This window comes from Podarcis liolepis, assembly GCF_965112155.1.
Source record: "Podarcis liolepis genome assembly, chromosome: Z".
Lineage (NCBI taxonomy): Eukaryota > Metazoa > Chordata > Lepidosauria > Squamata > Lacertidae > Podarcis > Podarcis liolepis.
Window position 1 is genome coordinate 21,564,023 of NC_139570.1, and position 18,993 is coordinate 21,583,015.

Here is an 18,993-nt window from a genome sequence, read left to right on the forward strand (position 1 = left end):
TGGAGGTTCAGGGGGCGGGAGCATGTCTTATGTAGGATATCTTATTCACATCTTACATAAGGCAATTAACATTTAGGTGCAGATCATCAGGCTTCCAATGCCCAATCCAATCCAAATATCTTTATTGTACTAGCTATTGGCCATGACAAATCTGAATCAAAAATAAATATGAACAAAAGGGGTGTCACGCCACAAATAATGGTCTCTATTTAGATCTCTGCATCTCCTTTACAGTTCATGGCTATATTTTCTTGTCCTTAGGGTCCTACTTGAGGCAGACAAAACTATCAGTAGTTAAGTTAAGCCAATAAATTGTGATCTTGTTTTGCAGCTCTGTGCCCTTATGGTTCTCATTGCTGCCCTATTGTACCACTCTGGGCACACTGCAGAAGCATCTAATAAAAGCATATTTGCCATATGTTTGGGAACTGAATCGTTTACTGAAGTTTATGAAATGATTGTTAAGAATTGTGTATAGCTTTAAACAACAGTTTGTTTGCTTTTAGCAACTTCATGGGAACAGTGCACTATTCACAGATGCTTATGAACTTAAGGAGGACATTGGTGTTGGCTCATATTCAGTGTGTAAGCGCTGCATCCACATGGCTTCAAGCATGGAGTTTGCTGTGAAGGTATATATGGAGTTCCTTTCTCCATAGTTGGTACTGGCAAATCTATTAATAGATCTTAGATCTCTTTCCTCTAACCATACTTAACTATTTCTGCTGAATACAAAAATGTACATTTTTAAAACAAAGACCTTTCACTCTAATGTTTATAAAGCAGCCGATTATTAAAACATTATTCAACTGTAAGCTTTACAATAAATACTCAGTATTCTTGCTTACATATAGTTTACCTTCATGTACCCAAGGGAGTATCCTGCAACTTAGGAATATCTTTGTAATGTCCTGCTGGAGTTGCTTAGGACACTTAAAAAGATTTAGTCTCTTTGATGCCACAGTACTCTTGAATATAGAAGATATTCTATAAATAAATGGTCTATACAGCCCTTAACACCTTGTGACCAGTTTCGTTGGAGGATTGCCTTCCTCCATATGTACTTTCTGGACAGCTTCTGTCTGCAGAACTTGCGCTATTTACAAGTGCTATATAATGTTCCACAGTAGCTATGTGTCAATCTTCTAGTGCGGTCACATCTGTGTTTCGAAACACCTTGCCTATTGATGCTAGGCAAGTGGCCTTACTGTATTGTTTTAGACACCTGCTGAAAATCTTTTTCTTTCAGCATGCCAACCCAGACATATAATTTAGTGTTGTACATTCTGTTTTTATGCTTTGCTGATCTCATCTGTGCTTATTAATACTAAAAAAAAATGTACACTGCTTAGATTTTTCTGATTAAGCATTCTATACATATTTCAAAATAAAGCAGAAGTCAAATAAAAATATTTTTGAAACTGATAATCAACAGAGCACTTGGGGATAAAGCTGATAATATACTGAAACAAGTAAATATTTCAGTCATTAGTGGTCCTCCAGTCAGAAGGCCAAATGGTGATCAGATCCTCACTTCTATTGCTGTTCTTGTTTCTCAGAGCATCATAACATGTAGGCTAAAGAGAAAACTTGAGTGCATGAGTTGTGAACACCAACTGATGTGCAGTGGTACCTCGGGTTACAGATGCTTCAGGTTACAGACTCCGCTAACCCAGAAATAGTGCTTCAGGTTAAGAACTTTGCTTCAGGTTGAGAACAGAAATCGTGCTCTGGCGGTGTGTCGGCAGCGGGAGGCCCCATTAGCTAAAGTGGTGCTTCAGGTTAAGAACAGTTCCAGGTTAAGAACTGACCTCCGGAATGAATTAAGTACTTAACCCGAGGTACCACTGTATTCAGTTGATGGTCAATAGTAGATAAGGTGGTAGTGTGCAGTGCTACATGTCCCCCCCCCATACTTATAATTCCTAAGAGGCTAGAAAGTGAACATAACATCCTCTTCCTTTAAGAAATGACATCACATGGATAATCTCTTCCTATCCTCTTTGATTGAATTTTGGTATACAGTGGTACCTCAGGTTAAAAACTTAATTCGTTCTGGAGGTCCGTTCTTATCCTGAAACTGTTCTTAACCTGAGTTACCACTTTAGCAAATGAGGCCTCCCACTGCTGCCGCACCGCCACCGCATGATTTCTTTTCTCATCCTGAAGTAAAATTCTTAACCCGAGGTACTATTTCTGGGTTAGCGGAGTTTGTAACCTGAAGTGTCTATAACCCGAGGTACCACTGTAAATGGCAGAAGTTGTCACTGTGTCCTTCCCATTTAGCACAAATGCTCTGTACTGTCAAGAAAAAAGAACTTCCTTTAAGGCATTTCAAAGAAAAGGCCTTTATAGATTCATATGTTCTTATATTAATGGTAGCCCATTGTCAGAAAAGCAACTAAAAAGCCAACTGCAAGGTGCCCTGATGGGTTTGTTAATTCTCCAGCAAGTTCATTACTTTATCTCCAGTTCCTTTATTTTAAAACAGGTGATTCATCCTCTCACATTTTTTGAACATCTTTGAAAGACCTGCAAAGATTTATGCAGTTTTTAAAAATACTACTTATCTTTCCTTCTTGGGATTGAAAGTTGTGTGGGGGAAAAGACCTTGCAGAGGAATTAAAAACAAACCAATTGAATAAAATATGGGCGCCCAAGCTTTTAATATATGTTTCAGTTGGCATGGGGGGGGGCTCTCAAGCTAGCTCACAGATCACCTGTGAAATTGGTTCACAATAAAAATGGGGTGGGGAGATACAATGTGTGCTGGAGGAATTGTCATGGGAGATTCCCATATTGGCACCTCATATGTAACCGCCCAGCAGTGAAAACATTGTGCAACATAGTCTTTAAAGAAATAATATTATCACTGAACAAAGAATTGAGAGGAATCCTTTTCTCTGTGTTCATGTGGTATTATTCTGAAACCCTCTAAAACTGGGATTATTTTATGCTGGTTGCAGAGCTCTCAAAACTGGAAAGATGTTACTGATCTTGGTAGTTGTTACATGAGCTGAGAGTAGTACAGAGAATATCCAACCTGGATTCCTTCTCTTTTAGTGTAGCAAGATCTCATTTTGTCATATAAACAAGCCAGTCATTTGTATTGCAACTCAGTATAATTTTATTTGAAAAAGCATACTATTTACATCGTCTTAATAACTGGACTGCACTCCTTGAAATTACCTCTCTCAGAGGTAAAGCACTTGCTCAGATGTATGCCTACAAACACTATGTTTATTGTGGTTTACAGGTTTTTAAAGTTGTTTACATTTTATTGTTACTATAAAACTGTTTTCATTTTAAAAAACCTAATGTGTAACATTTGCATGCCATTTAATATTTCCAGATAATTGACAAAAGTAAAAGAGATCCCTCTGAAGAAATTGAGATTCTGATGCGCTATGGACAGCATCCTAACATTATCACTTTAAAAGATGTATGTATTCTGCTTGGTTTCTGAAAAAGCATACTATCTGTAAACATGGATTTAGTAAAACAAGTTCTTGCTATTCTTCACTAGAATATAGAAAGTTCAACCTCTTTAATAATTTTCAGGAAAATATTTCACTGTGCCTCATTAAAAGCCCATTACCATAACTGAATGTACAGTGGAACCTTGACTTACATATGCCTTGTCTCACGGACGTTCCAACTTGCGTCTGCGGCAAACCCAGAAGCAAACACCCGGTTTGCAGCAATTTACGCATGTGTGGAAGCGGCTTCTGCCATCTGCGTGTGTGCAGAAGCGGCTGCCGCCGTCTGCGCATGCGCAAAAGTGCACTGTCGCCAAATGCGCACATGCACAAGATGCCTCTTCTAGCATCCCATTTTGACCAGCAGGCAGACCTCCGGGATGGATTATGTCTGTAAGTAGAGGTTCCACTGTTATGCTGTGCCATGTGTTCAATTGTCCATGTGACCATTGCTGTAGGGGAGACTGTGCCTTTTTGCTAAACCCCACAGACATACATAGAGGTCCACACATATATCTGTGCACCTTGCTACATAAGAAATGATGTAATCTCTATGGGAATTGGTAGTATGTTAGCATTGCCTGGAATTCATTTGCACGTGGTTTCATTTGGTTTATGGACTCACACAGATAATGAAATGAAACACCAATGTGGCCTTAGTAAATGTGCATTTGAATTTGCTAGAACTAGGGATGGATAATATTTTTGGTTCTAGAAGACAGATTCTTACCAGGCCGCTCAGGGCCTTATTTGACAGGTGAGCACCTGCCAATCACCTGGTATCTTAGAAAATCTGATTTTCTAGATCCATTTCAGTCGGAATTGTGGCACAGAAATTGCTTGTGTCGCCTTGCATGATGACATCTTTCAGGAGAGAGACAGGAGAAATTTGTCCTTGTTGATTCTCCTCAGCCTCTTAGTGGCTTTAGATATCATCGACCATAATACCCTTTTGGAGCTACTGTCGAAATTATGGCTGGATAGCACCACTTTGCGGTGGTTTTGGTCCTCCTTCAATGGTTGCAGTGGTTTTGGTCCTACTTTGATGGTCATTTCCAGAGGGTGATGCTTAGGGAGTGTTCTTCACTCCTCTGGAGCCTGGAATGTGGGGTTCCTCAGGGTTCAATCCCCCCAATGCTTTTTAACATCCACATGAAACTGCTGAGTAGGGTCATTCAGAATTTTGGAGTACATTGTCAGCAATATGCTTACTGGGCAAGGCAGTTTGAGCATATAACATCCATCTTGGACCAACTAAACTGGCTATCAGCTTCCAGGCCCAATTCTAAGTGCTGGTTTTGACCTATAAAGCCTCAGGACTGCAATAACTCAAAGACCACCTCTCCACATAGGAACCAACCCAGACCCTGCAATCATCATATCAGGCCCTACTTCCTGTGCTGCCTCTGAAAGAGGTCTGGAGGGCAGCAACATGAGAAGGGGGCCTTTTGTGCGGTGGCTTCCTGCTTCTGGAGTGCTCTCCCCAGGGAGGCTTGCCTGGTGCCTTCGTTGCATATCTTTAGGTGCCAGGCAAAAATATTTTTCTGTTCCTATGCCTTTGCCTAATTAAACCACCTATGGCCTTTTAAACAGGGTATGAGGAGTTTGTTTGTTATTATGTTATGATTTTTTGTGGTTTTTGTAAACCACCTGCTCTTCAGATGATGGGTGGTATATAAATTGGATAAATAATAATAATGAAAGGTGGACAGAAATACCCACCTGTCAAAATCCCTTGTGCAGCTTTGCACGTTGTCTTTCACTTCTCCTTCAAGCCACTGTTGAAGTTTCAAAAGAGAAATGCACAAAGACTTGCAAAGGTAAACACTCTAGCATTCTATCTTAAAGCTGCAATGCACCCTTTGAAGTAGTGACCACCTCCTTTAAAGGATGGGGTGGGTGCTCCAAAGTGTGCTTTAAGACAGGTACTTTAAGACAGGATCCACTGTCTATGTGCCTTCCTTTTTCTCTTTCACATCAATAAACTGGGAGGGGAGAAAGAAAGGTGCATTTTGCATGCAAATGCAATGGAGAGTTCTCTTGCACCCTGCCTTTGCTTGCAAAATGCTGCCTGAAAGTTTGGCACACAATTTGGTATTTGGAAGCAGAGGAGCCTTGCAAAAGCCTTTGAAAGTCTCCCCTTTCCCTTTTAAATCCTCTAGTCTTGGGCTGATCTTCTCTCTCTGCTCATCTGGTGCTGAGTGGAGATTAAATCCTGCTGCCTGGGCTGCATGATCCTGTTTCCTGCCAGGGAAGGGATGCCCTTCCTATACTGGAATTTGACTTTGTAATTCAGATTTTTTTTGGTCATTTTACTCAGAGTAGATACATTGAAATTAATAAGCATGACTCTGTTAGGGATATGAACTTTAGTAGGTCTATGCTGAGTTAAACTTAGTTGAATATATTATATGACTCTGATTCACTTTTCTCAAGTAATCAGGTGCCTGGGAATATTTACATTGCTCATATGCATTTAATTTCCGCAGGTGTATGATGATGGTAAATATATCTACCTTGTCACTGAATTAATGAAGGGAGGTGAACTACTGGATCGTATACTCAGACAAAAGTATTTCTCAGAACGGGAAGCAAGTGCTGTATTGTTTACGATCACTAAAACAGTTGACTACCTTCATTGTCAAGGAGTAAGTTATATCCATTTTGATTATTGTATAGTATAGTATAATATAGTATAGTAATTACATTCGTATACATTCTAATATGTTGTTAATATTGTGGAGTAACTTTAAACTAGGCAGTACTCTACATAGTAAACAGGACTGTAGGATATTGTGTTCAAAGGTTTGATTAGGTAAGCAATAACGTAAAAGTAAATTTACAATAGTAATTTATTCTGAAATCTGTAGGCAAAATAAAAATGTGTCGTTTTTCTTTTTTTTCACTAGTGACTAAAATCTGGATCTGCTTTCATGATGGAAAAGCAGGCATCAGTTCTTAAAAAAATTAATGAAAGCATGCTTACTCAAAAATAAGTTTCATCAATCTCAATAGGGTTTATTCCTTATCCCGTGTTCTTAAGATTGCAGTCTAAATCAGCAGCCTGGTTAAGTTGCATTTATGCTATGAATAGTATCTAATTAGAGACCCGTATTGGGCCCACATGCGTGTTGTGTTGATTCTGCATCTGAAGTATTTGTCTCTTTCTTTAAAAAAAATTGAAAAAGCTCCAAATGATCATTTCCTGCTTTTTTCAGTTTTCAGTTTAACATTTGTGTATTTTTAAGGTGGTGCATCGAGACCTTAAACCCAGTAACATTTTATATATGGATGACTCAAATAATGCTGACTCCATCAGGATCTGTGATTTTGGTTTTGCAAAACAACTTCGGGGGGAGAATGGGCTTCTCTTAACCCCCTGCTACACTGCCAACTTTGTAGCGCCAGAGGTATGCTGAATTTCTTGTATATTATTTGCACATGCTCTTGTGACATCTCAAGAAAGTAGTTACATTATATTATCTATTTGTCTTGTATCTTCTAATTGCAAAAGGTTAATTGTTTTGTTACTTTTTTATCAAATTGTTTACTTATTACATTTATAGAGAGCTGTTCTCATAGCTCAAGGCAGTTAACAAAGCTTTGCAAAATAAATATGTTAACAATACATTTTGTTCTTTTAACTGTTAAAGCAGATGCATAGAAACCAATTTTCAATATTAACTGTTGTCATCTTTAACCAGAACATTTCTGAAATCATAGCTATTGTAACTAGCATATTTTTGAGATTTTCTTTTAAGCTGTTAGTTGGGACTTTCAAATTACAGTCTTTTCATGACAGAAAAATTGAACTGTTTATTCTTCTCTATTTCATTAGGTTCTCATGCGACAGGGATATGATGCTGCATGTGATATCTGGAGCTTGGGTGTCCTTCTTTATACAATGTTGGCTGGGTAAGAAGTGTTTTTCATTTAATCATTGCACTGAATGTTTTATTATTATTATTTTATTACATTTATAGCCCACCTTTTCTCCTAGGAGCTCAAGGTGCTGTACTGTCATGCACTGGCTGGATGCAGGAAGAGTGGTGGGAGGCACAAGCTGGGGGTCCCCCAGGGGAAGAAGGCTCAGAGCCATGGGATGGGTGGCAGGACAATGATAAGTAGTAGAAGAGGGAGCAGAATGGGAAGAGGAGGTTTCAGAAGCTGAAGAGCTAATAGGGTTTAGTGAGCAAGAAGAGACTGTGGCAGAGAGCAGTCCAGAAGCAGAAGCATAGGCTGGTGAGGAGGGGGACCAAGAGGCAGAGTGGAAACAGGCTGCTGAAGAAGCCAATATGTCTCCTCCTGCTGCTGTGACCAGCTCCCCTCCTCCCTGGTCTCTCAGAACATGAAGAGGGATGAATAGGGCAGAGCAAAGAGAGACAAAATGAAGGAGCTTCAGGTTCCTGGGGAAGGATCCAAGGGAGGAGGAACCTTTAGAGAGCAGTGGAAGGTGGGGACCTTCAGTCCTTGTAACGGCCTAATTGGGGCAAGACCTACTGGGAAGAGTTGCTATGATCGCTAGGCCTGCACTTCTTTGTTTCTTTGAATAAAGAGTTAACTTCACAGACACCTTGTAAGTTTTTGCAGACTTGCTCCCAACTCCCGCCTCGAAACCTGCACACTTCTCCCTCTCTCTGTTTTACCATCACACCAAGCCTGTGAGGTAGGTTAGGTTGAGAGATAGTGATTGGCCAAGATCATGAAGTGAGCTTTATCTCTGAGTGGTCTCCCTGGTCCTAGTCCAGCACACTAACCACTATACCACACTGTTTTTTTTATGTGGCTGTAGCTATTTCTCTATAGTCTAGCACAGGTGAACTAAGTGCCATCCTACATGAAATTTGACACCTCATAGTCAATAGGCTTCAGTGATGTCTGTTAAAATTATTGTATTATTCTAATCTTGTTCTTTTGTATTGGAACCCAGGTATACTCCTTTTGCCAATGGTCCCAATGATACCCCTGAGGAAATTCTGTTACGAATAGGCAGTGGGAATTTTTCTTTAAGTGGAGGCAACTGGGACACTGTTTCAGACGCAGCAAAGGTGTAAATGTATTTTATCTTATAATTTATAAAATACAGGTAACTGTGTGAAACATCAGAATAACATTTTTGGCTAGGATCAATAATTCAGACTATGACATCAACAGCAAACTTACCTTTAAGACCTTTCTCTGTAAACATTTGGAAGGTAATTTTGTATTGAAGCAGAACTGAAAGCATCACTTTGGTCTCTGTCACTTTTGGCTCCTAAGGTATTTATCGGAGGTAGAAAAAGCAACCTGTTTTGTTATTTACGAAACTCAGACCCAAGCTGCTGTTGTAGAATTTGTGTTGCATGAGCTTTAATTATTTAAAAACTCATTAAATTTCTATATATATGAATAGATGGTATGTAAATTATGAGCCCATTTATTTTGACATTCAATTATCCTGTTTTCCTATGGCATTTGATGTCTGAGACTTTTACTGTACCTCATCTCCGAAATCAGAAGTTCTTGTTTAGCTTAGATTTATAGGTAAGCAGTGGAATTTTAAAAGTGTATGAAAGGTCACAGTTAAAAGCATAGGGTGACATTAAACTAAATCAAACTTTGAATAGACCTATTAAAATAAATGGACGTAAGTCAATTGACGTCAGTGGTTCCATTCAGTGTATGACTAACATTTGATGTTACCCGTAGGATAGAATAAATGCAAACAGTATATGTATTCATCACATATAGCACCTTTGATCAATAATTATTTAAAAGTCGATAACATGTATAATTTACTACTTCTGAAACTATTCTACTGAATTTACGAAATGCAACTTTTAATAGTTCACATAGATTGTTCTCTGTAAGAGATGGAAATATTACATCTGCAGCATGCCTAAGTGGGTTATGAGTGCTGGCCAAAAGCAACATAAAGCAACATGAGACTGTTTTATACAAAATTAAAATTTAGAACATGCTCTATTGCTTTTTTGGAATTTACTGTATGTTTAAATCTCTGAGGAAAATTCAGAGACTCATGTGGGCTCTGATGCACACATGGTGCTCTTTTTCATTTGGGCTTCTCTCTCTGTACGAGTGTTAATTGCTTCAGAAGAAAGATCACTTGAATGCCATTATATGATTGATAAGACCAAAAGGGTCCAATCTCTCACTGCTTAGATTTGGTTGTAACAGTTGTATCTGTCCAATTTGCTTTAGGATTTGCTATCTCATATGCTGCATGTAGATCCACATCAGCGATATACTGCAGAGCAAGTTCTTAAGCATTCGTGGATAGCATGTAGGGACCAGTTGCCACATTACCAGCTAAACAGGCAAGATGCACCTCATCTAGTAAAGGTAAAACTGGAACTAATTAATCTGTTGATACCTGTGGGAGATTGGGGTTTTGGTTTTGTTATTCTTCATGAAGGTATCTATTTTAATTTCATTGTCTTTTAGGGTGCCATGGCTGCCACCTATTCTGCACTGAATAACAAGACATTTCAGCCTGTGTTGGAGCCTGTTGCAGCTTCAAGCTTAGCTCAACGACGGAGCATGAAAAAGCTAACATCAACCGACTTATAGTTCCACCGGGGCACTTAACCAAAGTGGAGCAAGAGAAAAAATTCAATAAGTGGCTCTGTATCTGCCTGGCCTGTGATTTAAAAGGCATATACAAGTTCCTCCTACACTACTTGAATTCTGTTGAAGAAAAAGAAGATATCCACAGGTTCAGTGGGATTCATCACACATTTTGCAGGAAGTGTCAGTGATTCATTGAAACAAAGCATCAGGGTACATCATAATGATCATGAAGAGTTTTCTGTACACGGTCCTTTTCAAAGATCTGTTGCATTATGTTAATACTTTTAAATACTGTATAGTTTTTCCCAGTTTATAAATAAATGGTTTAGGGGACCATCAACACTGCTCAAGTTGTAAATTTAAAATTGAAAGAAAATAGTCAGTGTTTTAGTATTTTTGCTATCTGGCCCTATTGTAAAATAACGAAACAAAATCAAACTTATGTGCTCTAGTTTTGTAAATTGGTCACTTTACCAATGGACTCCATTCACCTAACTCATTGGTACAGCAAGATAAGGATAACTGAAAAGGATGTGCTGGTGCAAAACTCATGTACGCTAAAATGGAAGCCCCAAGTATGCCTGGTAACAGGCAACTGAAGAAAATGTACAAAGGGAATCAGCCATGAACCTGCACTTCATCATAGTGTGAAAGCCATCACTAGAACTGTAGGATTGGTCAGCCTGGGAGTGCTTTTGTGTAAGACTGCTGTGAGGTGTTGGTGGTTAGAATGATAAAGCCTACTATATTTTTAACATACATGTGACATCTCCATCCTCGGAGGCTTTGAAGAAAAGGGTGAGTAGGCATTTTGGGTATGCTTTAGGTATAGAATAAGACAATTAGGTATAGAATATCTAGGACTGTGAGGTGATCTAGATGAGCCCCCCTCCAACAATATTATCATTCTGTGATAAGGGATTAGGTGTGTTCCATTGTCAGTACTGTATACATTTGCAAAACATGGGCTGTGCCCTTTCATTTACTGTAGAAGGGCTGATAATTGTTTCTGCACTGAGGTTTTAAATACAAGCCCTCCAGAGCAAGAACCTATAGAATTACCATTATTACTCTTGACAGGCAATTGAAGCTACCTTGATAGTCCACTGTGTTCTCTTCTTGTTTCCTTCCCTTTCCACCATTAGATGTTATTTCACCATGAATTATAAGATACTGATTTTTTTAATTAAAAAACCCCAACATATTCACACTTCATAATGTTTTTAAATTTATTCATACTTTCTGTAGGAAATTAGTACACCGTTTTTTTCCAGACCCTTTATAAACATTTCAAAGATGAATATCCATTTTAAGCCCTTTGAAGTCCTGGATCAGATCTAAACTTTGAAATGTGTTCTAAATATTTTTTTTAATCTGTTCTGGAGAATTTGTCTCAATGGAAAAAGTAGAGAAAAGTCTGCAATTTCTTGCTGTTGTGGGCATAACCAATCTTAAGCATAAGGTCAGCAGCTTAACATGTTAGCCCACATTGGATTTACAAACTGGTGTATGTTACCCCAAAGATGTGAATTTTAAAAGAAGCACATTTCAGTAAGCCTTAGCCTAGACTGTATAATGATCTCACAATATTTGGCCACAGAATATGCTTCAGAGATGTTGCAAGATGAGATCAGATGGAACCTTCCTCCAATAAAAACCCTCATGTTGATAATATATGATCACCTTTTTTATTGTGAGTTCTTGAAATAACCACTAATGCAGTCAGGGAAAAGAAACTCCATTCCATGTGACTAAATATGAAGAACATAACTAGTTTTAACTATTTACATATTGTTAAATATGCTGGGAGATCATATCATTTTTGTTGATGCTTCCGTTGGGAATAACAGAGCAGCTGGAGCTGAACACCTGAAATAGAATGCAGTTTCTAAATTCAATAAATCATTACAATAATATACCCTAGTTTATGAGCATAAAATTATATGAGTAAAGAAGATTATAGATCCCTCATTTATTTCATCAGTGAAACTGTGACTTAACATTTTACAGTTTAAAGTCCCACTCTTCCAAAGAATTTTGGATAGTGTGTTTGGTGTGTCCTTCCCTTTCCCCAAATCTATATAACTGCCTTATACCTTGTCAGCAAACATAGCCCAGTGTTGTCTATTCTGACTGGATGACTCTCTCCTGGGTCCTGGGCAGGGACCTTTCACAACAGATCCTTTGAACTAGAGTTGAAACATAAAAACCATGTGAGATTAACCAGCTGAGAAATAGTGACTGGCTCATGGTCCATGGTTGAATGGGGATTTGAGCTCAAAACTTCCTTGTTCTGTGCTAGCTGCTATGAACAAATGCTGGTTTGTTGGTAATACCAAATTAGCTAAATCTGTGGGAGACTGTAAGGTAATAGAAGCATCCAGCTATGTTGAAAGAAGAGGGTGGCAGATGGAATTGTTTGTTAGGACAAAATTATTCATGTTTGTAATTATGCTTACATAGCATAAAGCACAGAATATAATAGAGTAGGAGAAGACAAGAGTGCCTTCTGTGCAAAGGAAAACTAGACGTTGACAGTGCTGTTTTTCTAGAAAAAGAGATACCAGAATTCACCATGAATGCCTCCCTTGTTCACTTCTAATGGCAATGGAGTGCACCTGAGAGGTGCCAGAACTGAGTTGCAGTGAGGTCCGGCTGAAAAAAAGCCCTGGGTACTGGCATTCTCCCTCTTAAACCTCCCCGCCCCCTCAAAAGTAATGTGGAGCAGATTTGAAAAGTGATGTTACATCTTATTTTATGGACTGTGATCCATGCAAGTTGCCACAATGCGTTTCTTTTTATGGTGCCACCAGACTTTTGTTTGTTTTTCCTGCAAGATGGCTAGGACATGGATAATTCTCTCTAGGGAAAGCAGTAATGGAAGTTAGAAACATCACTGTCAATTAGGATTGGGGATCAGGGCATCCAGCCAAATGTATTGTTGCCCTTCATCCTCACCACCAAAAGGCAGAAGAATGGATACCAGGGGATGGAATATAGGATTTAGTGTGCACTTCCTTATAAAACCAGAATAGGGTTCCATGCTAAATGGACCACTTCTTTGATTCAAGCAAAGCTGTTCTGTTTTCTTTTTTTTATGCTAAAAGAGTGAAGTGCCTTATTCAGAGACTCATAACAGGCAATTTGAAAGATACTAAATTATTTCTGTGTGTGTGCCATCAGCACATACAGAACATCCACAGTGATAGCCCTACAATGAATGATCATACCATAGGTTGCCATATGCTAAAGTGGATTAGCATCCTGACTTTTACCTATCAGAATGAATTTTACTGCACTAAGAGCTGGGTTGCACTAGGTTGCACTATACAAGGACCTCTATGTGGAGATGAAATTTGAATGAACTGCCACCTCTGTGTGGCAAACTGAAAGTGTGGATGTTTCGACATCCACACTTACAGCACCCCCATTTCTAGAGCTGCTGTCATTGTACAAATTGCAACACAGCCCCCTGTGTGGAGCTGTCCATTCATATAAATGGCATCTCTAAAAGTGGCCCTGTATATTTGCAAGCATTCATGAGGACCACTGGCTAGTGTGAATTGGCTGTTGTGAGGGTAAATGTAACCATTCTATGAGTCAACTAATCCCAGTTGGATGGTCTTGATTATGTGCTCTGAGACTCCATTGTGCCTGTGTGATTAGATTCCCACCCTCCCCATAGAGTTTTCTATCACCAACTGTGTCCTAGTTGTCATCTAAAGTGTTGCTTCTTGTGAAATATTTTTCCTTAAAAAATCTACCTGTGCTTAATTGGAGCTCCCAATGCGAGGACTACTGCATTCAGAGCACCACTGCTGAGTGATTAACATACTGTCTCCTCCAATTTGATTATATAGGTGGAATCTTGAAATATTATTGCACATTGCTAAAATGCAATACAAATTTTAAAAATTATCTTTGGGGTGCATGTGCATAGGCTGCTTTAATTCAATCACCAGAAGAAATCATAGATATGTGACAAAATTATTTATCATGATATCACAGCCCATCGTTTGGGTTCTGTGAGGCTCTCCATGCCCAAATACCTGTTGAAAAATCAGTGTATTGTTTAATCACATTTGTCTTTCTCCAAGCTGTGGCCCACTTTTCTTGCCTCTTGCTTTGGTAAACTGCATGAAAAAAACAGTGACTGGCATCTTTATGGCAAAGCTGCTTGCTTAGGATGATCTTCTTTTAGGGCAGTGGTACCCTGAAAGATTGGGTAATGTTGGTGCAACTTGCAGCACACAGCCTCTTTGATTTTCTACCTTGCCTTTGGGACAGGGAGGAAGCCCTGAAAAAGTAGGAAGCCAGAAACAGTTTCCTGGCAAGTACACAGTAGCGTAGCATGAAAAGTCTACAGGCACAGCTGTGTCAATTGATGGGGAAGCAAAGGATCCACACACTTGTATTCAGATGCATTATATAAAGAGAAATAACCTGTGTGACTTCAAGATGGCTTCAGTAAACCAAATTATGTGTGTTTCAAAGCCCAGATTTTTTATTATAGCACTTGTTGAATCTGCCCTATTAAAAATGGGCACTCTTTGTCATTTTTTAAAAGCCACTAGTTAATTTTGTTGTAAATACATCATTTAAATACATTAGCATTAAATACAGGGATTACTTTTAGTATGTGATCCAATAGGAGCTATATTTTTTGGCAAACCAATTATACCCATATTTAGAATAGTCCTGTTGGTGGAAAGTGGTGGTCGTGCCTGTACAGATATGTATTCATTCTGCACTTGGCAGTATGATCCCAATCTGTGTTAGACAACAAGGGAAGGGTCTTCCAATTACACAGTGGCTAAGTTTGTGAACCCGCTAGAAAACTCTACTATGCACACCCTTTGAACTTAATAGCAGTTGTTGTGCAGATGCATTAGAGTCCTTGCAGAGTTGCCTTCATTTTAGCACAACTTAAACAGGGAAAGGTCTCAGTGGTTTTTAGCCCCTTGTCTCCTGTGAGGATTGAGGGATGGTTGCTCCCACTCTGCAGTATTGCTAGAGGATAATTATAAAATTAGTTATCTGTGTTAATATAGACTTGCAATGGAAGTAGAGATACTGAGTAGCTGAAACTAATAGGTGAATTTTAAAAAACAAATTTAAGTCAAATGCAGTTTTAAATGACAAATGGGCAGTTCTTCCAGATATAGTTCCTGAATACCCTCTTCAGAAAAGTTTTATTAAACTGAAAATTTGTGTTGAGTTAAGTTGCTGAAGAAATGAGCAGAAGCGGTATCCCTTTTCTAGGATGGAAATGTTCATATTAAAAAGGGTGTGGGAAAACTGTGGTTGCAATTGACTTTTACTTATGCTGCATTCTTCCACCGTCCCAAGCACTTTGGCATTCTTGCACTGAATGGTTTGATTCAGACATAACACAACTCTGTGTATAAAGCCAAGATATGCATGGGCCTTGTCCTCACTGCCCTTTCTTTGCTTCCTTCCTCTTCATACTTGAGTTAGTCATAGTTTCCTCTTACATCTAAAGTGGTAAACTATAGGTCCTAAAATTGGAACAAGGTTTGAAGCTCTTGGTTTGTCCTGAGCTTTGTAACTATAGCTTCCCCCTTTCAGACATAATGGGAACCTATGGTTAATTAACCTAGGTAGTCTTCAATGTTATGTCGGAACCAGACCATTGCCTAGTTTACATTTTTGAACCTGTTTGGGCATGTGCCTGGCTGTGAATTTCAAAACCTGGAAAAAGCATCATGTGACAGCAAATTATGCAGTGTTTAAATACATGCTATTTGAGGGTACAGCATTTTCTTACAGATTTAAAGTCACAAAAAAGTCCTACCCACTTCAACCCTGTTGTTAACATTATAACATTCATTTCTCAAAACATTGTGGATTTGTATCATATTGTATTTATTTTGTTCAGGTTGTCTTCCTTTTTTTTAAAAAAAAAGTTTTCTTTTAAGGCTCTGTATATATTGACATTAAAGTTTGTGTTGTATTACATTCTACTTAAGGATGTAGCCGGTATTGTATTACATAGTATGTTGTTCTTGCATCCATGCTGCTAAAGATAGTGTATGCTTTCTCTCTCTGAATCATGACATATGCCAAAGACAGCATAGAAATCTGTGTTTTTGTTATTGCTTCCATTGAAATTTTGTGAGGAGCATCTTTAAATTTAAGGGTCCATGGGTACAAGATATATTTTATAATGCACACACTCACACTCACTCACTCATAAGGTTTGCCAAGTGAAACAATTTTGATCATTTTTAGTTTTGAATCTTCTTAGTTTTTCATCAAAGCTCCTACAGTTACTTGAACTTAAATTCCTCTCAATTGTAAGAGGCTCCACTAAGATTGTACACATGCTGTGGAATAGTGTGTGTGTGTGTGTGTGTGTGTGTGTGTGTGTGTGTGTGTTCAGAGGTAAGAGTAAGGTAAAGATTGTGCCAATGCCTGCATTGGCTACGTCTTCTCTTCAGCCCTCTTAAATTTTTGTCACACAGGAATAGGTGCCGTTTTCTGGGAGCATGTTGCCAGCACCAGTTCTTCCTAACATAAAGTTGAATCCAATTCTACACAATCAGAGTTCCACTCACACAATACTTCCCTTTCCTCCTCTTCCCATGCCCACCTCCTCTAATGTGCTCCATAAAGTCCCACAACCCTAGAGCAGATTTCAAAGGTCTATTTTTTCTGCTCTTTTAGATGTGGTAGATGTTTTGTGTTAGGGCATGCCTCTACACCAGCCATTTTGCCTTATGCCACACCCCTGTGGCACCATTGTGCAACTGGTGTCACTGCTGTCCAGAGCATGTTCTCAAAATTTCAAATGTGCTCAGTGCTGCAAAAATTGTTGGCAACCCCTGCCCTAACTTATTCTTATAGGGCTTAATCATAGCATATACCTGTGCTGGTTCTCTTGGGACTGTAAGCCTTTTCATAAGAAGAGTGTCATTCACACTATTGGCTTCATACGTGCTTCTGAGAGGAGAAGGGAGAGAGAGAGAGATGTCATTTAATTCCCTCCCCCCCTATAGTTAGCTGGATGCACTAGTGTTGGAATTATACAGTTTCAAAGGACTTATAAATTTTAAAAAAGCGAACTCTTTAAGCTCATCAGGTAGTGGTGGTTCCTCACTAAGGTACAGCAGTATTTGATAAGTTTCCTATGACAACACATATTTATAATAAAACTTATACCCTGTCTTTCAAGACACATTCCAACTCAAAATGGTGCCAAAGTATAAAATCAGCAATATAAAATACAAGTAAAAACAGCAGATGAGTATAGTATAGAGATATGGGTACAATCCCTATTAGGACACATTTGTGGAAGCCACACTGACAGCCTTCTTGGCTAAAGATCAGGGTATAAATGCTGTAAACAAAATACACACTGGAAAAAGTCCATCCTCGTCCCCACCATCCAATATCACCCTGGCAACATTGGGAAGGGCCTCAGAGGCTGAGAAAAGTCATGAAGCAGGCTCCTACTTTACGCACCTCAAATCACAGTGAATGTCTGTCTATGTAAAGTGTTTCCTCCCCCCCCCCCCCAGGCACAGAACACTGGGTTTGAGTGCTACAAAAACAGGGTGACTGGAACAAGTGCAACTTCATGTTAACGGGTGTGAATGCTTGACGTAAAGAGGAACAAGTCCATGTTTGACCTTCTTCAGAATGCATGCTCCCAACACATGAGAGGGAAACTAGGCTTTGCCCCTACATGTCCACTAAATAGCCCGTACCCCAACTGTTTTCTATATGTATGGTACAAACATCTGCAAGGACAGGGCCTTCATGTATTGTGCAAAGATTTTTCCTCCTGATCTGGAGCCCCAGACACTCAGGGTTCCAGGCCACGTGGAAGCATTTTTGCGTACAAGAACTGGTGTGAAGACCTGCTGCATGTACATGTTCACACCTGCATGTGTCAGTAGCAGTAGGATGGGCTACTTGACCCTCATCCAATTTTTGGAGAACACCTGTGACAAATGCAGCAAATGCTGAGTGAGTGATAGATGTGAATCTGGAACATGCCTGTGGGATCTGACATCTGCATTTTCACATAGGGATGTACAATGGTATTTTTTTGAGGGGGGGTTACTCAGTTTATTTTCAGTATTGAATGTTTTATTTGTTTCCTTTTTGTTCTTTTTCATAACTTTGGAACTATTTCATTTTGTTTCCATTAGTGCCGTTTGTATTTGCTATTAATTTCAAAGGGGGGGGGGGCTAGCCAGTATTCTGCTGCCTGTACCTTTGGTATTGAAGATACATCCAGAGTTTCCCCTATTCCTTGAAAGCATAAAAAAGTCAATACTGCAGATATATTAGAGAAAGATTTCCTACTTTAGAAGGAGTTTTAAAAGAGGCATATCCTTTATGTTTCTTATTGCTTTCTATAGGAGATCCAGTTGTTTGTAAGTTTTGCTTGTAAGTTCTATGTTTTCCATCCTATTGGATGGCATGAAATGGTTATGCATTTTAATACTGTCTCCCAAGTCATCAGATTTCAATAATAATAATAATAATAATAATAATAATAATAATAATAATAAGGCATAGCAAGGGGTCACCATTTTATAAGTAATCTAAAAATGACACTGTGTTCTTGCTCTCTTCAATCCTCTTGTAACCCTTCTGTGACTTGTATGGGCTGTTCTAGGAGGGCTTCAATTGAAATGAAATAAAACTTTCCATTTAGAACTCATTTGTTTGAATTCCCACTTCTTTCTATAACAACTAAATGGGGCTTCTTTATTTTTTTCTTTTTTTTTCCATTTATTTTTTAAGGAATGCACTCAGCCTTCTGGCCCTTCCTCCACAGGTGTTGGGGATCATGTGAAGCCCAATGGAATCTTTTGCAGGGTCAGCCCTACTATAAGGAAGTAGCTGTCTGAGACGGTGGGTGCTGGGAAGCAGGGAGCAGCTGCAAGGTGTTGGACACAAGTGTGCATAG

The 18,993-nt window shown here is 39.0% G+C and overlaps 1 protein-coding gene across 4 annotated transcripts in view; it reads left to right on the forward strand.

Annotated features, from left to right (window-relative positions):
• Positions 1 to 18,744, forward strand: part of RPS6KA6 (ribosomal protein S6 kinase A6) — a 63,520-nt gene extending 44,776 nt beyond the window's left edge. For 3 of the 4 annotated variants that reach the window (XM_083484707.1, XM_083484709.1, XM_083484708.1), the window contains exons 15-22: positions 507 to 632; positions 3,353 to 3,442; positions 5,969 to 6,127; positions 6,728 to 6,889; positions 7,318 to 7,394; positions 8,410 to 8,527; positions 9,681 to 9,821; positions 9,924 to 18,744. In XM_083484707.1, coding sequence (XP_083340833.1) covers positions 507 to 632; positions 3,353 to 3,442; positions 5,969 to 6,127; positions 6,728 to 6,889; positions 7,318 to 7,394; positions 8,410 to 8,527; positions 9,681 to 9,821; positions 9,924 to 10,049 — 999 coding nt within the window. In that variant the 3' untranslated portion in view covers positions 10,050 to 18,744. The remainder of the gene's footprint in view (positions 1 to 506; positions 633 to 3,352; positions 3,443 to 5,968; positions 6,128 to 6,727; positions 6,890 to 7,317; positions 7,395 to 8,409; positions 8,528 to 9,680; positions 9,822 to 9,923) is intronic. The other variant, XR_014521287.1, reaches the window with a different exon arrangement.
• The last annotated feature ends 249 nt before the right edge of the window (positions 18,745 to 18,993 follow it).